Source organism: Eimeria mitis, genomic scaffold (genome assembly GCF_000499745.2).
Source record: "Eimeria mitis Houghton genomic scaffold, Emh_scaff2057, whole genome shotgun sequence".
In the NCBI taxonomy this organism is placed as follows: domain Eukaryota; phylum Apicomplexa; class Conoidasida; order Eucoccidiorida; family Eimeriidae; genus Eimeria; species Eimeria mitis.
Window position 1 is genome coordinate 5,567 of NW_013570380.1, and position 348 is coordinate 5,914.

At 62.4% G+C, this 348-nt stretch overlaps 1 protein-coding gene across 1 annotated transcript in view; it reads right to left on the reverse strand.

The window, feature by feature from the left end:
* The window catches only part of EMH_0048010 (uncharacterized protein), a gene marked incomplete at both ends in the record, with an annotated part of 2,904 nt that overhangs the window by 568 nt on the left and 1,988 nt on the right, over window positions 1-348 (reverse strand). The window contains 1 exon segment of the mRNA XM_013496352.1: window positions 1-346. Coding sequence (XP_013351806.1) covers window positions 1-346 — 346 coding nt within the window.

The window sequence follows — 348 nt, forward strand, 5'->3', positions numbered from 1 at the left end:
GGAGACTCTGCATGCGCAGGGAAAGGCTCAAGACGGTCCCCCCCCAGTCCTGCTGCAGCAGCTGCTGCAGCAGCAGCAGCAGCAGCAGACGTGGGGGTAGGAGGAGGAGGAGGAACAAGAGAACCGCTTGCTGCGCCGTGAAAGCCAAGTTGCTGCAGCAGCTGCTGCTCATCCATGCAGCTGCTGCTGGGGCCCCCCCCCCAGCCTGACTGGGGGCCCCCAGCAGCAGAATACAGTTGCTGGGGGGCCCCTTGAGGGGTACAGTGAAGGCCTTGACATATAGCCTGTTGCTGCATTCGAAGCATCGAAGCAGGTTCATATGCTGCTGCTGCTGCTGCTGCTGCTGCT